General features: G+C 38.4%; 1 protein-coding gene across 1 annotated transcript in view; it reads right to left on the bottom strand.

The window, feature by feature from the left end:
- Positions 1-1322: 1322 nt before the first annotated feature.
- The window catches only part of CFAP74 (cilia and flagella associated protein 74), a 49334-nt gene continuing 30606 nt past the window's right edge, over positions 1323-20050 (bottom strand). The window contains exons 21-38 of the mRNA XM_019470728.1: positions 19250-19378; positions 16027-16114; positions 15243-15416; positions 13580-13713; positions 12684-12960; positions 12085-12192; positions 11235-11389; positions 9855-9989; positions 9343-9452; positions 8900-8955; positions 8046-8165; positions 7564-7716; positions 6564-6693; positions 5874-6028; positions 4666-4804; positions 3735-3862; positions 3087-3221; positions 1323-1888 (exon numbers count right to left, since the gene is read on the bottom strand). Of these exons, the coding sequence (XP_019326273.1) occupies positions 1775-1888; positions 3087-3221; positions 3735-3862; positions 4666-4804; positions 5874-6028; positions 6564-6693; positions 7564-7716; positions 8046-8165; positions 8900-8955; positions 9343-9452; positions 9855-9989; positions 11235-11389; positions 12085-12192; positions 12684-12960; positions 13580-13713; positions 15243-15416; positions 16027-16114; positions 19250-19378 (2440 nt within the window). The 3' untranslated portion in view covers positions 1323-1774. The remainder of the gene's footprint in view (positions 1889-3086; positions 3222-3734; positions 3863-4665; positions 4805-5873; positions 6029-6563; positions 6694-7563; positions 7717-8045; positions 8166-8899; positions 8956-9342; positions 9453-9854; positions 9990-11234; positions 11390-12084; positions 12193-12683; positions 12961-13579; positions 13714-15242; positions 15417-16026; positions 16115-19249; positions 19379-20050) is intronic.

Raw genomic sequence — 20050 nt, 5'->3', positions numbered from 1 at the left:
GTCTTCACATGTATTCTTTAAATTTTTTACTTTTTTTAATCCTTTGGATGCTTTTTCACAGTACCTGACCCCTACGAAGTGGAAGATTCCTAAGACAGGGGTGTTGTTTCCTGGTAGATAATTTTACACTTATTTTCAGCACATTATATGGTTATGAGAGTCTGGAGACTAGTTTATTCTCAGCCACTACTTTTCAGTTTCCAAGAGTAAAATCCAAAAGGATCCTCACGTAATGGATGCCCCCAAATTAACTACCTGAAGTAAACCTTCCACTGCAACATGCTGGGCACTTCCTTGCTTTCTGAAAACTTCCCTATTGCTAGGTAACTGTCAACCGTGCAGTACTATTTGCAACAGTTTCATTTTATGTAGTGGTATTCAGTCTCCCTTTTAGAGCTCTCTATAAGAGAATCAGCACACAAACTTCATTGTCCTCAACTTCAACCCGACTGCCCCAGCTGTGCCAGCAGAAATACTCAGTGCCTCTCTTACGAAGGCAGAGCCGTCTCTGGCTAGCACTGCCACCCCCCTCCCAGCTCCTGCCTCCTCCCGTGGTGACTGTTTATTGCTTGAGCATCTGTAGTGCTTTAGACCGAAGAGTTAAGTAACTTCACAGCCACTTGATCCAGTATTAAATGAGAACAGATCTGAGTGGATCAAACATACTGTCTTTGGAAAAACAAGGAACCCCTCTTCATCAGTTATACAAGCTTCCTCTATAAAAGGGGGAAACTAGGTAAAATATTTTTTGTGACAATTGCTTTACTGCTTTTTCCTGCAGTCCAACTAGCTTGACACATTTTACCTTAGGGATATTTACAAGTAGTCTGTTTCTATTTTCTTACTGCATGATCTAAACAAGCAATTTTAACAGCTACACAGGGCCAAATGGCAATACGCCTTTGGAGTGGTGGTGAGGGAATTTTGCCACAGTCCTACTGTGATTCAAGAAAGAGCGTGATATGAGATTTAAAAGATTATCTCTGTTTCTAGACTTCTGCTAACTTCCCGGTCCCTTCATTCTCCATAGTGTAGTACCTCTGTACTTTCCTCTTCTCTGAACTAGCTACTGCTTCCTGACAGAAGTTATACCTGCATGGCACTCCAACTTCCCCAGTAACAGGCAGAAATCTACTCTTAGTTAGAATTCAAAGAAAAGCAAAAATGTAGAAAGACAAAGTTCCTGGACAGCCATGATCTAGGGCAAGTGTCTAACCACATCCAGCGATTCAGTGAACAGCATGGTCACTATTTCCTCCTTGACCATGTGTCGTCAGGAAGATTTCATAGTGTATTGTAAAAATGGCTGCTCAAACAATTTGGAGACTTGAATAAGAAGCTTTATTCTGGTCTTTTAAGAGGGAAAAAGCCAAGGGTTTTCCAAATCCATTAAAATGCATCTGAAATTGGAGAAAGATATGTTGTCTGAAACTCACCGATGTAGATGTAGAAAAGATACTCCTCCTGAGGGAATGCCCACCTTTGGAAGACACTGTGATTAACAGCAGATGTATCTACTTGGGCCCCTCATTAATTCTTTCTTCTACCACAAGATTATTGTCACAGAGTCAGCTTGAAAATGAAACTAGTGGAACCAGAGTTTACATAGAATTTTTTTGGGAAAAAAGCAGAAATACTACATCACCTTCCTTCCCACTTCCCTGCTCCCCTCACATATTTGCAACAATCTCAAAATCTTTCCATGTTTCAACCGAGATCCACTGTTTTCCCAGTAATATAAGCCTCCATCTTCCTTTCCATCAGCTTGTGTCCCTCACTTAGTGGGAGCATATGTAGACACAACTTTTGCCATGAAGAGGATTCGGTAAGATTCCTTAATGTCACCTTTTAAGGTCAGGAGGGCTGTCACAAGCAGAGCGTCATCGGCCTACAAAAAAATCCACACATAAAACCAACTTTTTTTTTTTTTTTTTTTTTACATAGAACAGATTAGTTGATCAAGTTCTAAACTATGTATTTTACATCTCAGCTGTAAGATGTACCAGTTATAGCTATAGGTTACCTCTCTTCCCACTGTGTTGGCTCTTTTATATTTTCATGCAATGTTCGTACTGCAGTAAGTAAAGTAGCAATGACTAAGCATTCTATCTCCAGAGTGCTACAGATATCGTCACCACATTACAACCGTGACAACTGGGCACAGCAGCAATAGAGTACGCTGCAGTGAGGGTTGCGAAAGAAATGGATCCTGTTAGCGGTCAGTTAGTGTTAAATCTTGTGTAACAACCAGTGGTTACCAAGAGGCACGATGTCAACGTGATACATCATGCCAGGAACTCTACTGCCTTCTTTCTGCACATGACAGCAGCAATCCTGTAATTTTGGAACAAGCTACTCATTCTGCCATCCCACACACAGCTCACAACAAAAAGCGGGGGAGTAAATTCTTTCAGTCTCCATGAATGCCCAAGAAGATGAATCAGGAAGGGCAATCACAGCCCTGTAGAGATGTTTGGACCTCATACCTAGACTCTGCAGTAGAAAAAGGCAGAAGTAGCCAGGGAAACAGGGTTCATAAAGTGGAAAATCAAAAAGGCCCCACTGACTTCCAAGAACATACCAAGGGAAAGGCAGCCCACAGCCAAAAGAAATGTAGCAGAATGATTCATGTGAACTTAGTTCTGTGTCAGCAGGACTGCAGGTTTTCTTGCACAGGGGCATTAAAAAGCTCACTTCAGTGTGATCAAAGCTGTGTCTTTTAGTCAACAGCAGCAGCATTTTGGCCTTTTGGTGCTATATAATGCAGTGACCTGTAAGAAGTTCTAAGTTCTGTAAGATGCAAATGACTAATGCTTGTTCTTTTCATCACACAGATGAATGGAAGTCTGTGGTGAGGTAGCAGGCCTCCAAATCATACGTACTCTTCCTGACTTTTATTCTCATATCAGCGTTTATACCAGGCTATACTCCCTTTGGAGTATCATCACATCATCCTAATGTGTCAAAGCAGCCTGTACTGCTGACATCTTCAAGATCCGCTTTTGTATTGCTCCTACAAGTTGGTGAAAACAGCTGCCACACACTTCCAGTTTAAGCAGCAACATGCTTTAGCAACTGTAACTTACACAAAAGTCAGCAGGTGGCATCCAAGAAACACTGATGCATTTTACTTGACCAGGCTCAACCGTTCCCTTCGCAGATTCAATAGTGAATCCCTTCTGCTGCAGGAGTGGCAGACTATCAAAACTGAACTCCATGTTCTACGAGAGACACACACACACACCCCCTCATTACAGCCAGTTCTGCTCCTTCAAACACAATGACTGTTTATTAAAGACTGCATTGCCAAGATGCTCTATGGGGGCCTGTTGCTTGCCAAATTGCTTCTGCCCTTTGAAACTGCAAGTATCTATCTTGTTCATTGTGTCAAGTTGTCATAAAATACTACACTAAAATAACAGGATCAGACCTGTAATTTAGTTCTGTGCTCAGACCGAAATCAGACTGTATTGCAGAACCAGGGAAGCAAACTGCTAAATTAATTTTGTTGCTGACTTCATATGATAATGCTAATTCCTCATATTAACCCCTGAAAAATAATCTTTTCTTTTCAAACACTGATGCTTTTATAATGTAAAGTTTATCAGAAACCCCGAAAGCTGTATTTTTTAATTTAGAGACTGAATTTTTGACAGAAAGAACTAGTAGCCATTTGTACACTGTCAGTATTCCTTACAGCGCCTTACATCAAACTGCACTTTTTATTACTTTACCTTCTTAGATGCAAACTGAGCTCTCTGTATAGCTCCAACTTTCAGTTCTGTCATTGCTGGCACTGGCGAACTCTCTCCCTCGATGTACTCCAGAATGAGGAGAATGGACTTCACAGGTTCTTGCAGCTCTGAGCAAATATGAATCAAGTAAACTTTGAGGCAGTCAAAACTGAGCGATTATCAGTTTGGAACAAGCATAAATGACACCAGGATGGTTCAAAACAAAGTGGTGATGTGGCAAACTAATGAGTTGGCATATATGAGATCCTCCTTACAGAGTTAGTGAAGAATTAAGCAAAAGGAGGTTTTGCATAATTGGCAATTGCAAACTGTAATTGTTAATTGCTTATCAAGTTTCATGCTCGTTTTCTAGCCCCACGGCACATACATTGTGTGTACTATATTCCTACTTGTGTATGGTATGTGCTTGGATTTATTTATAGCTCAGGAGCTGGGAGCTGCTTATATACTGTCTCTGAACACAGATCCTGTCCAAAGAAATTAAGGAAGGATAAACTCAAACTCCTGAAAGTGTGTCTGTTTCATAACAGTACAATCGGAAGACTCCAGGATATGTTATTATATATAAAATAATTTTATAAATATTTAATGCAAATCAGAGAAGTGCAGGAAGCAAATACATCTTAATACTTTGTAGTAGTATTAAATTATAATCATTTTTTGCAAGGCAAGTTGCAAAGATAGAAGATCATCATTAAGATATAAGTGCATTAAAATTAAGAGAAAATCTTTCCTTAAGAGGAAGTTTCCTGCATTTTTGTGATGTTACAAATATAGGTTATACCATAATACTTACTTGTTCTGGTTCCGGAAAAGTTATCTTTAATTTACTTTTTCTTAAAGGATGAGGAACATGCCCATGTCTCATCACTCACTGTTTTGTAATAAAGTGTAAGTGGTAACACATTACCTCCTTTTAGTGCTTCCTGCGGTGACACAGGTAATGTTACAGCCAAGGACTCAATGGGCACATCTAGCGGAACTCCCCCTTCCACAAACATTGGATGATCTCTTGCTGCACCCTTTAGGTGGATCACATGGGCTATTTTCTATATAGGACAAGAATGCTTCAAATGCGGGTTACAGCTTAAGTACTGATGTAACTGGAATACTGACACAACGGCACCAGTTACATAGAAATTATTACATCATCTGCCTATATAAATGCCAAGAGGCCCTGTACTCTAATGCAAGAATCCTGCACCTTCCCCTAGTCTTGTCCACTCAGGCACTTCTGTTTTAAACAACCTTTCATTCTTGGGCAACGTGCCTCAGGAAGGGACTGGACAAACTGTTTATACTAAAGCCACTAAAAGAGGCAAAACTCATCTGCCGCCAAACTTGGCTAAAGTTCGTGAACTAGGACCAGTCTCCATTCATCTTCAGCTTATTCTGATTTGCATTCTTAACTGCAATTCCAAAGATAATCTGGAGATACAAAACGTGCAAGGAGAGAAACAGTACTTATTTGCTCACTACCAGTTTCTGCTCTGTGTTTGCAGTGCCTGCTGATGGTCATTAGTTGGCACTCTTCATTAACTTTTGGTCAGTCTCTTTTGGAACATGGTGTAAAGCCACCTGCTATGCTGCCAGCCTGTATATCCTGACTTGGGCTCCATCTAAGCTCAACTGCTGCTCCACAGATGGAAACCTCCTTCCTCGTGCTGAGCGACTGCAGAAGCAGCTTCCTGGCACTCAGTGCACCTGTCAGTTTGCACTGCGCAGGTGTAGCTCCGCTCTCCACGGCCATTAAATGCTACTTGCAGAGTAGCTACTGCCCACTTGGAGCTGTGCTCCGCAGTGTGGCAGCAACCTAGCTCCCATCACCTCTCATTCACACAGTGCGGACAGCTGGGCAGAAGACAGGACTGAATCCCAACTCGCTATTGTTATGAATTAATAACTGAATATTTAAAACCTGAAAAAAAAATCAGTGGGCCCCAAACCTGCCATCTCCTACCTACATCAGTTAATCCAATAAAGATAATATTTCTGCCTACAAATTCTGTACACTAGATAAAATTATTTGAAACTCCTACTAAGACCCATGCTGATGAAAATCACTGTAGGTCATATTTAGACTTTGATTTCATAATCCAGGCATCTTGATTGTCTCACCTTGCCAAAGAGCACAACCTTGAGACAGTCAGAATAGTACAGACTTTCATGATCAGGACTGAAAGTAACAATAAAATCCTGACTCTTCCCAGCATCAATTTCTCCTTCTGTTGGAAAGATGCTGAAAACGCTTAAGCCATTATAGTTCTGTGTTCCTGGTAAATAAAAACAAGGATACCAGTAAGAAAGGAGGACAGCTCTGTTTTACTTCTTCATATATTTTAAGCCCATTTAATTTTTGTTGGAACTGCAAATAAGTAAGACCTGATACATGGTTTTGCAGCAAAACAGGGTGTTAGAAATGCCAGATAAATCCATCTATCAGTTTAATGCATTCATCTCTAGAGGAACTGAAGAAGCATCATCAAACTCTTCCTATATTCTAACGTGGTTTTACAGAGATGGACATCCCTAAATGTAATCTTTAATATGCAATTACTGTGTTGGTTTATTTAGATTCAAACACTAGTATCTCCTTACTTGTGGATATTTGCTCAGGCTGCATAAATTTACAGCTACCCATATTGAAAGAATTAGTACAGCTCCTACTGGGTAAACAAAGTTATGTCTTTAATTTCAGAGATGTGATGCCCCAGGTTTTGACAGTTGTGTAGATCTACAGGACAAAGTAATACTGCTTTATACTTCAGGAATCTTTAACAAAAGAAAAAGAAAAAAAAACAAGTTTACCAACAAACTCTGTTCTTTGCAAAGAGGACATAATAAAGGATGGAAGTCTCTGCCGATCTTTGTCCCTTGTTGATGAAAGCGAATCTAGTTGTATGGAGTATCGCAGGGTCAGCGTGGAAGTGTTCTGTATCTGATGACATTAATTTACACAACAGCATTTTCATTAAGAAAATTTATTCTCAAGCCTGTAGGATCCATAGTTTGTGAACTGGCTGAATTTATTTTGCTGCATTACTGTACTACCGTGTACCCAGATGCCACTGAAAGCATGTGTTATTGCTACCCATAACGTGTCATGTAAACCCCTGGCCCCCAACAACAGGGACCAGGCTCCTTTTAAGAGTCTTGCAGCAAGTAATATATTTTGGTTATTGACATACTTAGACAAAATCTGAGAGGAGAAAAAGTATACCTAGATCTTGGCCTGTTTCCGAGTCTGTGGGAATTTGCAGTATATGAATGAGTGAATCGGTTAAACTTCCCTAGACCGTACCATGGCAAACCCTCATGTGCTCTTTGTAGGACCAGTTTTGCATTTCACCCATGTACCTTTGTCACTGCTTGTGTGGACACAGAGCAGCCTCAATTGTGGTAGCAGTAATGGACAGAATAAAGAAAAGAGGACAAATATTTCTAACATTGGTAAAAGCAAAGCCATTTCTGACTTCACATCCCTCGGCATACTGGCTAGATCTGTGGAGAAGATCACACAGGCCATTTCTCTCTTTCTTTTATAGAAGGTACTGGATCTCTATTTTTTTGTATAGGCTGCAGGCAGGACAGAAGCAGCAACAAGATCCTCCCTGCACAGCTTTGCTGCCTTTGGCCTGAAACTGTCTCCGCGTCAAATCACTCTGCCAGACGTGCTTTTAAAGCTATGTTCTTTTGTCTACAGTTTGCCACTCAGCCTTCTGTTCTGCCGGACTAGAAACTACAGAACTCCTTTTCCTCCTTACAAAAATTGCTGATGTGCTTTCTGGTTCAGCATAGAGGGATTTACCTTGAATGTGGAAGTCACCTTCTCTCCGGCTATGACATATCCCATATTGAGTACTTCTTCCACAGAGCAAACAATTGATGGCATCACCCCACGACCAGTGATACTGAGGGTTAATTTGGTTTTTGTCATCCGGATGTCCAGCATTTCAAAAAACTGCCAAGAGGATGTCTGCGTTAGCCCATTTGCTGAAGGAAAACATCCCCCACCCTTCCAACTGCCCCCCCTGCCACAAATGAGCCATTACTACAGAACTTCGTAGTAACTAAGGCAAATGAGCCATTACTACAGAACTTAGTAGTAACTGGATTTAACTGGATTATAGACAAAGATCCAAATGTTGGGAGGGGCTATGCACAGGCAACAAAGTTTTTCTTATTATCATACAGACTCATCCCGGTCAGTAATATGTGTATATTACACAGCCCATTACATCTCTCCATCTCTCCTCTTTTTCCCCCATTAGTGTTGTATCTCTTACTCACCCATTTATTCTCATTTGGACAAAAAGAGATGATAAGGGTTTTATTTTCACCTGGCTCAAGCATTCCAACTGGTCTGACCAACAGGAAGGGACCACTGGGATTCAGAACTGAGAATGCTGGCTAAAACAGCGCAACTCAAGGAAAAAAAGTTTATAAACAAAGACTGGGGAGAAAGATGTAAGAACAGATTCTAAGTGTTGTTCAGACCAAAGATGTACAAACCAACCACCCTGTAAGCTTTTTCAGAGATCAATAACTGACTAAGAGAAAGAACGAACTAATCTTTTTTTTTTTCCCTCCACAGAATTCAAATATCTTCAAGATCCTTTTCCAGTCAGTAAGATCCCCATGTAACTCCATTTTCAGATTTTGCCTGGAGTGGGTCATTAACACCTTAAGATCCGGGACATGCCTTCTCCTATATTATCCCACACAACTTAACCCAGACAAGCCAGTGTAGCAGCCTCTTCTTACAAGGTATTCAGAAATTCAGACCAGCATTGTGCAAAAATTGAGTTGTTGGTTCTGTCTCACATGTACGTCATACTGTACTGAAACTAGCTTTGTCATCGGTACCTGATACTCTAGAAAGTGGTTAAGTGCTTCTCAAGTTTGGCGCTCCGCAGAATTATTTTCAGTTAAAAGGGTGGAATGGAATAAGCTTTCCAGTAGGTCACCTAGGCTCGTCCAATATATTCTTCACATCACCTCCTGCCTGACTCTGAAAGATGTGTATTAAGTCTGAAATCTGCTACCTCCTCCTTGCTTTAGTGTCAAACAGTTCCTACAGATAAAGACTCAAATTAAACAAAAGCTGAATGGCAGATTAACTTACGTGTTCCAAACAAGGATACTTCCAGCATCTCTGGGGAGATATTTTGTATTGTAATTTGCTTAATCATTCTGTGACCTGACAGGAATGAAAACATTTCAAGAAGTGGTGATGATGCTCACTCACGCACTACCATTCTTCCTTTTCACTCATGCTTCTACCTGGGCCAAACATTCATTCAATTTCTATGGCTAATACATTAGCCAAAGCTCACCAAAATACTTTCAAATTTGTACAGTCACTTATAGACCTCCCGATTCCGTGTTTCAGGATCAAGTCTGCTTTTTCCATGCCTCAGCTGGCCAGATAGGCTCCTAATTTTCCACCTAAGTACCTATTACAGGGCTAATTTCTATATTGACTTTTGAAAATCAACTGAACAATGTAAAAGAAAAAGCAAAACTATGCTCAGAAGAAATTAATGTCAGACAGAAAAAACTCAAAACTTGAATTCAAATTTCATACCTACTGCAACATCACCAAAATTTACTGTGTTTTTTCCATTATCTGAAGTGACCACAACAGATGGTGCTACAGCTGGACAGTGCAACTCCAAATACAAGGTGTTGTAAGGGCTAGAGAGATAGTAAAAGGATATTTGCTCTTGGATCATACAGAAATAAAAACTATTATCAGAAATCTGTTCTTATTCTGTTCATATCACAGGATATCATTAACCTGGTATTAAAAACAATATATAATTTTTGGTGGCTGGCTTTTTTGTGTATGCCTAAGCAGAAAGATGAACTACATCTGGCTTAAATTTTTCATACAATTATTCTTTAAGCCACTTTGATATTCATATGTTTGATTCTTACCCAACTAGTGGGTTGTAAGCATGATTTTCTGCCACTGACCTATGAAGTAATTAAGATCAGAAAACATATTTCCTCCCCAAAGGAATAAACTAACATGCCCACCATTTCCCCCTGAAATTTCTGAACTATCAAGAATTGCACATATCTAATTGCAAATACCTGCAGCTTAGGTTTTCAGAGCCTTTCTTTTCATTGATATGTCCGCTTGCAACAAAGCACGGTATGATGTATTTTTCAAACCTCCCACTGAAATTCCTCATCAGGAAAGCCTGGGCTGCCATATAAGCATCGGAACTAGAAAATCCAGGAATAAGAGTCATCTTAGAAAGTGAGAGAGCAAGGGAAAAAAAAAAAAATCAAATAGAATCTGCTGAGCTACTTGTGTTTACTGTTTCTTAGTCACACATTCAAAATTGATCATAACAGTGAAAATAAGCGACTGTCTTGATGCACAGTAATGGACCCACCCGACTAAGTGGTTTGCTTTTCTCGCCAAAGAGAATAAAAATTATAAACCCAGATAATAGATGTTATACTAAAGATTGCAAAAATCCTTAATATGATTTCCTTATGCTGAATACATTAAGTATTCCAGCGTCTTCCAGTACTTCCACATCATTTCAATGAAATGTAAACACACGATCACATTTCTGTAATGCAATATGCCAAGCAATACTTCATAATGGGGGTTTTCAAATATAAATTCTATGTTTATGACCTGTACTGAAAGTATTTAAAAATTATAACTAATGGATTGCAATGAACATGGGATTTTAGTCAAAAATATCTAACATCTAGTACAGCCAAATGCCTGGTGTTTAGGCATGTATTTACTTCCAAACACTTCTAAATTCCTCAGATTAGGCAGAAGTGTGGTTCTAAAAAGTTGAATTATATGCTAACCAAGGAACCTCAAGTATCAGATTTTGCATCCAAGTATCCAAATTTCTAGATAGCACATGCCAGTAATGTTAATTCTCACCGAGTGACATGTATTGTAAAATGACCGCTTAACACACATTTTACAGCACCATTACATTTCCAGGACTGAAGATGACCATGACTAATACGATGGACTATGTAAGCCCTCCAAAAAAAAAAAAAATTAACCCATAGCTATGGCTATGGGCCATGAGATGGTTTCCATCTGGGTTGAATGTAGTCAGTTCTGTTAGACCTATTCAGAAAAGATGTATTAGTAGTAGTTTCTTTTGGTAACTAAGTTCAGCTTTTTAGTTGCCCTTTTAAATAATACCCTTGTTGATTCAGCCAGATTTACCCATACAGCCACATCTCATGCTTTCTGATATATTCTTTGAAGTCTTCAATCCCTCTGATGCATAAAGGGATTCTTTGCCTTACATGAGAGGGTACAGCTGTGTGGTTTAAAAGCAGTACTAATTTTGGAAACAGCCTTTGCAACATAGCTAAAGCTATTTCTTCTCTACAGTTTGCTTTCTTGTCTACCTATAGGTTTTTATTAAACCACTTATAAAGAGAATGTTATCTACGTAGTACAAGATGCTTTTGCTGACTTACTCAGGCTTTAACTCTTTGGATTTTGGTTGTTCAGAACTATATAGAGAAGTCAGGTATTTACTGCCTCCATCCCTTACAAGCTGTCTGGAAGACTGCTGTCTGGTAATGGAAATGCTTAATTTCTTTCCCTCTCTCTTTTCATCTTTCTTCCTTTTCTGCAAATACACACACAGAGACATTATACACTGAGGGTGATCACTGGTAATCCAATCAAGACATCAATTTACAAATACACAGTCCCTGGCCCAAGGATACAGGACCTAAGAGGTGATAGAATGCATGAAACAAGGATACAGCAGTAGGATTATGGTAACAAGCCATAGACACTGTAGTTATTACATACATTTCTAATAATGTAAAATTAAGTTGAAATGGACATATTTTACCCCATCTTAAAAAAAGAGTTCCCCTATTGGAGCAGACAAATAAAAGACTATCTCTCATGGGAATTTTACCTTTTTATCTCATAATTAAAGACAACCACAGGTGCTCACATAAATTAACTGATCTACAGCATTGCATATAAAGTCCATGTATGCTGTAAATCTGCAAGAAGCGTAGAAACATCTTTTTTTTTTTAAGAGTACTTGCAGTTAGCATTTGCAAGAAAATCCTCTAGGAATGCTTTTGAAATTGTTAGCATGAAATTAAATTATTGCTCAGTGAACAGACTACACATTAATTGCAACAGTACAGTCATACTCTTGTCCTTTATAGGCAGGTCTTACATGGATCGTAAGTTTGGGCTTCATTAGTATGCAAATAATTTTATGATAAAAATACCATCCAGAGCAACAAATATCTGGAAGTAACAGACCAACAGCATGTGCTAGTTCTTAGCATTCCTTACTTGTATTTCTGCCCCTGTCGCAGCTGCTCTGCAAAGCCTCCGAACTGCCTCTTCTCTGATTAGCTGATCTGACAATGTTGGTCTGAAGGACACTTGAATCAAGCTTTTCTGGGAGCGTGAGAGCATACACAAGAATGATAGGCAAAATTCAGCCCTCATACATGTGTTACACCTACAAAGCTCAATAGGAGCATACACACGACAGCAAAAAAAAATTAACAAATAAAATACAATTTTTTTCCAAGTGAATAAGGTGATCCTAAGGATAAGGTCACTTGCAGCTTTTTTGGAAGTCCACTGTGTTACAGTGGGCTGGTTTTACATGACCAATACTTTTGATATTTAAACATTCTTCAAATAAATCATACTGACAACACTGGGGAAAGAACATTCAGGGTGAAAACTCCCATAAAGCATTAGCCAGTTGTGATGATTAATCCCTCATGTCCAATTTAAAACATTATTTCAAACAATACAAAATATTCCAGCTATTCTAATAATAATTTACGCTTTGAGCTTCATTTACAAGTGACAGCATTTGTAGGGATGTAGATGATCAAAACATTTGGCAGAACACTTGACGTTTAAAGTGAATTTACCTTCCCAGGCAACACAGTTCCAACAGAAGGTGTAATTGTCACTGGACAGTCTTCTGGCACACGGAATTCAAATGAAGTGGGTCCAACAGGGGCAACTTCCCCATTGCCAATTCTTGGGACAGCACGAGTAAAGTGGTTGACACTCACATGGGAATTCATCACATACAGCGTTGCTGTAGACACACCATTTAAAGCTGTTGCAGCAAACTGAACTAAGGAATGAGACAATTCAAGAGGTGGGTGGACTCCAACTGCTTTGCATGACAGCTTGAATTGTCTAAAAATAAACACATGATAAATTGTCTCAGCATAAAATAGTCTCTTAATCAGCCCGGAAAATAGGGAACTAATCCTGTAGTCCCTATTTAAGCAGAATTTCAAGCTTGCAATGGGAATTTTGCCTAAAGATGAACAATAATACTATCTATTTTTAATGCACAATTGGCTAGAGTCCCTACTTGAATTCTTCCTCTGTGAACTTCTGCAAATACATCCAGTCAAATCAAAGTTTATGCCATCATTACTTTAGTAGCATTAGCTTAATGTATGAAGCATTTTTACAAAAAAAATCCTTCAGTAATTCTGCTGAAAAAGCAAGCAGAACATTGCAGGTTAAGATGACCTGGGGCAAACTTGCAGCTTGGACATGTGACAAGGATAAATTTCAGGTGGGATAGGAAAAGTCACCTCAGTAAAGACAGACATGTAAACGAAGGATGAAACTAATAGGCATTGACCATCTCTTGTCAACTGGAGAATTCCTACCCGCCTCACATTTTTATCCTAGCCTTACCTCTTCAAAGCAGGGATTTATTTTCTGAACTAGCTTAACAGTGGAAATCCAGTGTGATTTAGACTTCTAGATTATCTACCACTCAATCAGTTTCTTAACATACCTGTTAATCTCTGACTTGCAGGTTAGTTCAAAGCTGTACTCTTTTGCCTTGTTAGCTTTAAAGATTATGTCCAATGTCAGGCTTTCAAGGGGAAGAAGAATTCCAAATCCATCATTGGGCTGAATTTCAACAAACTTCAAAACGGCAGGATAAGAAATTATTGTTATTAAAATAAGAAAACATTAGTTAAATTATCAAATTATTAAATAAATTAAGCTTGTTAGCTTTAAAGATTATGTCCAATGTCAGGCTTTCAAGGGGAAGAAGAATTCCAAATCCATCATTGGGCTATTTTTCAACAAACTTCAAAACGGCAGGATAAGAAATTATTGTTATTAAAATAAGAAAACATTTTAAATTATCTTGTTATTAAAATAAGAAAACATTAGTTAAATTATCAAATTATTAAATAAATTAAGGCATTACTAGCAAGATAAGAACATTTTGTTACTAAATGTACAAATGTCAGGAAAACAGAAACCTTCTAGTGAGAAGCTTTCATTTGAGCTAGTGACTAGTGTCTGACTGACGTGCAGATTTCTCATCTCAAAATAACTTGAAAGGCATTAAATCCATTAACTCAGACTTCAGTAGAATCTCTTCCCCAGCTTCTTACCATCTCTGGTAATCACCTTTCTCTAAAGATGTTTATTTACTCTTCATAGACAACTGAATGAAATATGATAAGAATCTCAACAGTTCCCCCTCTGTCTCTGAAGAGCTGATTCTTGTATGATGTGCAGATACCATAGTGATAAGTACCGGTTTAATATCTACAAATGTGTATTGGTTTGTGTTTGAGCTGATGATGATTAAAGAATGTCTCCCCATCACATTTTAAGCTAATCATGAAACACATGCTGTGAAGTAAAGCTTTAACGAAGCTGAAGATTCCAATTTCTTTTACCTAACTCCTTGATTTTAATCCCTAAAACAGCAGAGAAAGGGAGAATGCCTAATTAAATGTCAGGTTCCTCTAGCTCCGATTCCAATATGCCAAATGATTTCACACTGTGATCATCATGCTATTATGAAGCTTGAACAGCTAACTTTTTGCAAAAAACCCAAATAATTCCGTAGACCCAGCCCACACGAAACTGGCAGCTCCTGTGATTCATTTAGCTTCCACGTCAACTTACAGTCAGTCAGAAAATACCTAGGCATGGTTCAGGGGACGGTTCCCCATAAGCAGTTTGGACATGGCCATCCTGCTTTAAAGACAAAGCGTTTAGGCATTTGCATGCAAACTGTGCGATATTCCTCAGCCTCAAGGCCAAAGCAACATCCCTAAGCCTTTGTTTAGTAGTATAAGCGACCTGTGAGTTTGAAAGAAAAGTGCACCAGGTATTCTGTTAGTAGATTTCCTGGTGTAAAAAATAGGTAATCTAATAGGATAAAGTTAGCTTAATAATGTTATGTAGGTGAGAATAGTAAAATCTCCTCGAAGATGTTTACACTGCTTGGAAAATGCTTAGGGTATAAGAAGATGAAATTTACGCAAACCAGAACCAATCGGTGTGTTTCCACAGTGCTGCAGGCAGAAGTATTTCCATGGGTTTGCAAGAACCAGTTATGCTTTATTTATACTCACATTGAAACATGTTTTCATAACAATTAAATATATGTTGATACAAGAAGAGGTGTGTGTGGGATAACTACATACCTCTGGAAGTCCCACAAATCCAAACTCTTGTGGCAAGATGGATTTGTTTGTTAGCGTGACATTTGCCTGCACAGCTTCATAGATTGTGCAGTATCCAAAATTGATTCGTGCTGGACTGATTTCCAAATCAGAAGTAGTAACAATTGCATGGACAGTAAAATTAACTTTTTTAGCCTGAAACAAATGCAAGAGCACAGGATAAAAACCTCCATCTGTGGCATTGTAAGGACAGGATTTAAGTGAAATGTCATCCAAAAAGATAACTGCAAAAAAGTTATTCTACTCTATTCCTTGACAATAACATCTGTAAATGTAACATACCTATCTTGAACTTCAGCCTCATTGTTCTCCAAAAATAAGCAATAGGAAATGTCTCTTATAAGCAAAATTTAAAAAAAAAAAAAAAAATTTGTATCTCAAATTCCATATGCTAGAATGGTCGCACCTGCATCTCCAGGAAATGTAAACTCTAAGAATACGCTACATCTGCAGTACAGGTCAGAATAAAAAGATTGTGCTATGTTATCCGATAACTCCGGTACAAAAGAAACTACTAGGGAATAGATGAGCACTATCTAGAAAGAATTTAACTCTCTGTATTGTAAACATGCTGACAAGAAGAAACTATCAAATCTGTATTATAACTTTAAGCACCTTTTACTATTATCATAGGACTTCAGATTAGTTCTTTACTAGTTAAGATTAGGTATCATTAAGCGAATATTCACTAAAATAATTTACATCTATTGGCAGTCTGATAACCAGCATAATAAAAATCACTAACCTTATCCACAATCAGTATTGTCACTGGAACTTCCAGAACTCTTGTCTCTTCATTAAAATAGTTCCCTGCATCTTCAGGAAGAGAGTGCCTAAAAATAAAAAAATACACTCAGTTTCATAAAAATATTTTGACTGTTTTCTGGCTAAGGGGAATAATAAACTTTTGATGGACGTGTTTCTGAACAAAAAGAAAATGTGGTACTTAAGGTCTACAAGTTTTATTAATCACAGCTTTTAATCTTTACACAGTACTTGTGCTCCAATAGGAGTATTCACATGTATAGTTGATTAAGCATCAACTCCAGTGCTTCACTGAAGTGAAGTCTAGCTAAAATCTTGTATGTAAGATATACGCACGTATTAGGGAAAATGGTGGAAGAAAATGCCAATCAAAAATTAGTGACCTATGAAGTTCCACCTTCTGACCAAGAAAAAGAAGATGCAGTCAGATCTGAAATATTATGGACTTGTCACATACTTCCTACAGAATGGCATACCTCCAGACAATCTGCTCTGAGCAGGTATGCACGGATTGCAAGGGTGTCTAGCAATGAAGTTAGAATAATTGACCTTGTACGTTCATGTTGGATTTTTTTATTTTTATTTTTTAAAGACAGGATTTTGGACATGCAGGAGTTTAAGGGAGTTATTCACAGAGGTCTGCATCCATTTATCCTTTTTTTGAAATGCCATCCAGCCTTTTAAAATTCTGAAAAACTTAAAGCTTACTTTATGATCAGAATATAAGCCTTCTGCACCTTTGCTGCAACGACAGCACATAACCAACCCAACCTAGGCAATTGTTTCCTTTTGACACTGGTGTTAGTTAATTACCAGCCAGTTTGAGGTAGAACCAATTGTATCACAAAGCACAGAGACATAAATAAAGTGAAACAAACTTGGAGACCAATAGTGTCCGATTACATACCAGGTCAGTAATTTATAAGAAATATGCGGGTTTTCTGTAGCTGAAGCATCTTGCTATCATAAGCTCAATTTCAGAGCTTCAAGCCAAGACAATACAAAAGCTGTACCATTTTTAGCTCTGCTGGTCTATTTATAGTGTCTTACAGCATCAGAGTGAATTGCTTCCTGTTCTTAGGTCTCCACAGTGACAATGTTCCTACTACTACTACTGGAATTACATGCAGTTTTTTAATGTATTGTTAAAGAATAGTTAACGGTGATCTGAAATCTTGCTGGCTGTTATTTTGCAAGTCTGAAATGTGACTTTAGAAGGTGATCTTCAAAGGCATTGCTAACTTGTTTAAAGATAGGAACTGGAGTTAAATACAAGGTAGGAATAAAGTATCAGCTTTCACTTTGTCACAGGGCATTAGAATAGCAGAAGAAATTCGTGTATTACAAAATAATCCAGAGGGGGAAAAAAATAATTGTAACTGTACATACACAGTGATGGACTCTAAATTAGCTATTATGCCTTGGGGAAAAGATACTGAAAGCCTTCAGATAGTTCTCCGAAAACGGCATCTTTATGCTTAAAAGCAATTAAAGAGAAGTAGAAAAGACAAATCAGATTTAGACTGCCAGCATCTGCAGGACTAGTTCCAAATGCAGAAAAACTGAAAGATGTGGTATTTGGGAATTCTGAACGTCAGCCGATTAGAAAACTTGCCTTCAAATACACAGAAAATGTCTGCTTCACAACACCCAGAAAGTTACATGAGTATCGTAACGTCTGACCAAACATTTCAGTGTACACAGAATACTCGGGAGAGCTTCCCAAGCCTTCAGTCATCTGTCTGTTCACTTAGTATTGCTGAATGAGTTTCTTTTTACTTTTGTGTTACTTTTAATATAACACTTCTTTCTTCTGAGAAAATCAAGCTTATAATACTAAGTCAACAAGAAGGCATTTACAGAAATGTGTCACTAGCTCAGTACTTCACATCAGCTTGTAGCAAGCCCATCTTTCTCTGTCATACACGCACTCCCCCTGTGCGTTAGGTCTTTTAAAACTGATCTGTATACTGAAACAGCCAGATACGTATTTTGTGTGTCAGAAATGCCTTAATCTCATCAAATCTCCTTTCTGAAGCTTCCCCGTTTTTCAAAGGAAGATTAGTGTCCTAAATCCAAGCTATGCTGCTACCCACTCAGTAAGTGTAACAGTGCTTTACAGCATCTGAAGTTTAGGAACTGAAAAATGTCATAATAATGGTTACTGTTGTTGTAATCTGATAGGATTTGAGATGTTGGAAGAACTGTAAATACTTTTAGTTCTTTGAATATTAACCTGGTGAAAATTTCAAAATCAGTGACTAGACTCTCAATTTAGAATCCAGAGCTGCTGAGCACCATCAGTGAAAATCCAAATATACTCACATTTCTGGGACTAGCCATCAGTGAAAATCCAAATATACTCACATAACTGGGACTAGATAACCTGTATGAAAAAAGCAGCAGGTTTGCAGCAGCAATCAATGCGGAAGCCCCTGAAGTATTTGGCTATACACCAGAATTAAGATCTATATAATTTAATTTATATTTGAAAAGAAATGTCCTGCTAAATTCTTTAGGATGGCAATGACGAGGTAAATAAAATTAAGAGCTCTTGAATTTAAATTTTTAAAAACTGGAATTCTTTGTTTCCTACAACTAAGTTATGTTTGTATATGTAAGATGTATCATGAAACGGAGAAGAGAAACTTGCTGGGGTAAGGCTTTTTGTATCTTAGAAGATGTTACATAAAATGCTACATGAAATTCAAGATCAATACATTCATATTTTGGAGAAAAACGTACATGGGTAGGAGACATATGAACAGGAAGCCCAACCATTCTTACCTTAGTTAGCAAGCACAGGAGTTCTTGTCCCGAAATTATTTAACCACTGATCCATGAAGCAGCCACCTGCCTAGATAACCTCTCCCTTGTATAAGAATAGCTTCCCCACAGAAATGGGAGCAGCCTACCAGGAATGCAACTGCTAAAATTTTCACACTACTGCTGTCACCACAGGAAAAGCATTTCCTCACAGGTATGTGATCCAAGTTAATTTCCTCCTTGAGCATCTGGCAACTTTTAAGGGGGAGAGAGTGGGGAGACTAGGACTGCATTGACACCAGCAGTGTGAAGTCCAGCCTGCTACAGTGCGAAGGAAGAAAAAAAAAAAACAAACCTTTGACTTGCTCATGTTTTCCACTGACAGCCTCCTACAGCTATTGTCTTAAATACTGAAAAGATTAATGTTGTTAGATTACCTGGGCAGAAACTTCAATTGCACACTGAAGGATGACTGAGCTTGAACGTAACCTGTTTTTGGAAGCAGCTCCATGTGCTTACTCAGTTCTTTGCATACTTCAAACTTCAAACGCAGCATGGCTTTTGCTCTGCAAACAGATCAGACATGCTTAGGTGGCTTTGAGGCTACCCGTACTGCCATCTCAGCAACATTTGCTCTTGGAGTTTGGTCCCCCCCCGTCCCCACCCTCGAATCTCTACTCTACATTATAACTATTCCAAGCTTCCTTTGAAAATGATGGGCATGTAAAACTGCTACAGCAAAATCACAAAGTTATATTCTCTTTTAAGATAGCTTCCTTTGAAAATGATGGGCATGTAAAATTGCTACAGCAAAATCAAAGTTATATTCTCTTTTAAGATGAGTATAGAAAACAAGATTTTGGAAGTACTGTAAGTAAACCCACCTCTATTTCAAGCAATGTACACAGCTGATTGGAACACAATTATCGAAGTGCAGCACAGCGGTAAGTCAGGTCAGGGGAAAGTCAAAGCCCAGTTATTGTGAAATATCAGCTCATTATTTGCTCCTAACACACATTCCCTCTATCTGAATCAATAGGAATGACTCACTTAATGTTTGAGACACCTAATTGGTCCTAGCTGCAGCACAGAACCCACTCAAGATGGAAAAGGAGTAGTCCTCTTGTAATGCTGGATCTAGGTTATGTAACAATTGGTGGTGGGTGGGATGCAACAAATAAAAACCTGTTATTCTGTCCGAGAAACAGAAAAATGAAAACCAGCGACCCCTAAGTGGG

Source organism: Aptenodytes forsteri, unplaced genomic scaffold, assembly GCF_000699145.1.
Source record: "Aptenodytes forsteri isolate BGI_AS27 unplaced genomic scaffold, ASM69914v1 Scaffold16, whole genome shotgun sequence".
In the NCBI taxonomy this organism is placed as follows: domain Eukaryota; kingdom Metazoa; phylum Chordata; class Aves; order Sphenisciformes; family Spheniscidae; genus Aptenodytes; species Aptenodytes forsteri.
Note: the sequence above shows the minus strand (reverse complement) of the source record. Positions and strands in the feature narration are given on the sequence as shown.